This window comes from Galeopterus variegatus, unplaced genomic scaffold, assembly GCF_000696425.1.
Source record: "Galeopterus variegatus unplaced genomic scaffold, G_variegatus-3.0.2 Scaffold593, whole genome shotgun sequence".
NCBI lineage: Eukaryota > Metazoa > Chordata > Mammalia > Dermoptera > Cynocephalidae > Galeopterus > Galeopterus variegatus.
In genome coordinates, this window is record NW_007726704.1 from 274,768 (window position 1) to 277,083 (window position 2,316).

Here is a 2,316-nt window from a genome sequence, read left to right on the forward strand (position 1 = left end):
CCTCGCTCAGCCAGTGAGCAGGCCGGTCTGTATGTGGGATCCGAACCCTCGGCGGGAGCGCCTGCCGCACTTCCCGAGCGGCGCACTGTAGCAGTGCGCCACAGGGCCAGCCCTGTTTTATCATTTTGCAGGTGAGTAAATTAAGGCAGAGAAAGGTTAACTAACTTGCCCAGGTCATAGAGCTACCAAGTGGTGAAATGGGGACTCAGAGTCTGACTCCAGAGCCCTCACTCACAATGTCTATGCTGTGCCCCTCTCAACCCTCATTGTCACACTTCACAGCTAGAATGAAGCAGGAACCCTTTAAGCAACAACTTTCTTAGTAGGACTCCATGGCGCTTCATTGCCTTGCCCTTTTTCTCCCTAGCTACATCAGCAAGGTAGATGTACTGAATATTTTGGTTGTGGCTGCCTATCGACACGTGCCATCTCTGGATCAGATCTTGCAACCAGCTGCAGTAACCAGGCTCCGGAACCAGCTTTTGGAAGCTGAGTACTATCAACTGGGCGTTGAGGTGAGGCAAAGACCAAGCTTAATTCTACCCAACTGTAATGAGTTGCCTTTGCCTAGACTTGCAAACAGATATTGCCATCTCTCAGTTGTCTTGACCAAGGGGAAGTATCTAGGGCATGACCAGTCTGCCAGCACGGGAGTAATGGTAAGCAGAGGGGTGGGGACATGGTTGGCAGCTTGGGGATAGACTAAGTCTTTGGCGTTCTCAGGCCTGGATGCAGCTGTTTTCCACTAAAAGGAGCAATTTTTCCTCCAGGTCTCCACAAAGACTGGGCTTGATACCACTGGGGCGTGGCATGCTTGGGGCATGGCCTGTCTCAAAGCTGGGAACCTCACTGTTGCACGGGAGAAGTTTAGTCGCTGCCTGAAGCCCCCGTTTGACCTCAATCAACTGAGTCATGGCTCAAGGCTGGTACAGGATGTGGTTGAGTACCTGGAGTCTACCGTGAGGCCGCTCATATCCTTGGTAAGGGCAAAGCAGGCAGAGGGCCTGGCTCAGGGATGGAGGCCCGGGAACAATAATGACCTGGGCAGAGGATCAGCTTAAATTCAGCTGACAGTGTCGGTCCTGGCTCTGAGTCTGCCAGGTTTATATTTGTTTTTGTTTTCCATTGCATATAGTTAGATAAGGAAGTATGTATGCTTAGATAAGTAATATAGAAATATAGGCAGGTTTTATTTTTTTAAAAGGGAACTACAGAAAACTATTTTTAAAAAGATAAAAATCACATATAATCCTATACCCGGACCAATTAGCATTAACATTTTGGTGAATTTTTTATGTTATGTTTTTTAATGCAAATGGAGTTATACCATATTGTAATACATAGAATTTTGTACCCTACCTGTTTTTCTACTCTTAAAACTAGATTGGGAACATTTTTCCACATTGTTAAATATTCTTTGAAAGCATTATTTTCAGTGCCTACTGAGAACTTAGTGAGTTCCATTTTTCTCTTGCACTCTCCTTTCTTGTCAGCAAGACGATGACTACTTTGCCACCTTGAGGGAACTGGAAGCCACCCTGCGGACCCACAGCCTCTCTCTGGAGGTGATTCCTGAGGGGAAGATCATGAACAACACCTACTACCAAGAATGCCTCTTCTACCTGCACAACTATAGCACCAACCTGGCCATTATCACCTTCTACATGAGGCACAGCTGCCTGAGGGAAGCCCTGCTGCACCTGCTCAACAAGGTGGGACACAGACACAGCTCGCCAAGACCAGTGCCTGCCTTTCTCACCTAGCCTGGACCCCTCGCCTTAAAGGGGGGCCATAACCCCTCCTTTAACTTAACAGTGTTGAGCGGTGAGATCATCTCTGGCAGAGTCAGGTCACAGTGGAAGACGCTGTGTACACAGTCATTATTTGATGATTGTGAAACGAGTCTTAACACAGATTCCACATCACCCATGTGACTGACAATGGCACCTTTCATCCCTTCTCCTAAAACATGCAGCAAAATCGGATAGTAGTTAAGAGCATGGTCTCCGGAAGGAGATCCTTAGTGTGAGTCTTGTGTGGCCTGGTTAAGCATGTTGCTTAACCTGTCTGTTTCCACTCACCTCCCCGCCTGGCCTGGGACGGTGTCCACGCAGTTGTTGTCGCAAGGGTCATGAACCCCTATGATGAAAGGAGAATGTGCTCTACTTTTTTCCTCTCACATCCTCTGTCCTCTGCCACCAGAGGCTAAAGCACCACTGAAGTGCATTATTATTTTGAAGCCACTGATAAGCCATCAGGACACAGTTTCACCATGACCCTTTGGCATTCCTGTTTTGTTTTTGTTTGTTTTTTTTG

At 47.5% G+C, this 2,316-nt stretch overlaps 1 protein-coding gene across 1 annotated transcript in view; it reads left to right on the forward strand.

The window, feature by feature from the left end:
* ZFYVE26 (zinc finger, FYVE domain containing 26) overlaps nucleotides 1-2,316 on the forward strand; it is a 69,974-nt gene that overhangs the window by 52,590 nt on the left and 15,068 nt on the right. The window contains exons 33-35 of the mRNA XM_008570321.1: nucleotides 368-515; nucleotides 771-980; nucleotides 1,494-1,712. Coding sequence (XP_008568543.1) covers nucleotides 368-515; nucleotides 771-980; nucleotides 1,494-1,712 — 577 coding nt within the window. The remainder of the gene's footprint in view (nucleotides 1-367; nucleotides 516-770; nucleotides 981-1,493; nucleotides 1,713-2,316) is intronic.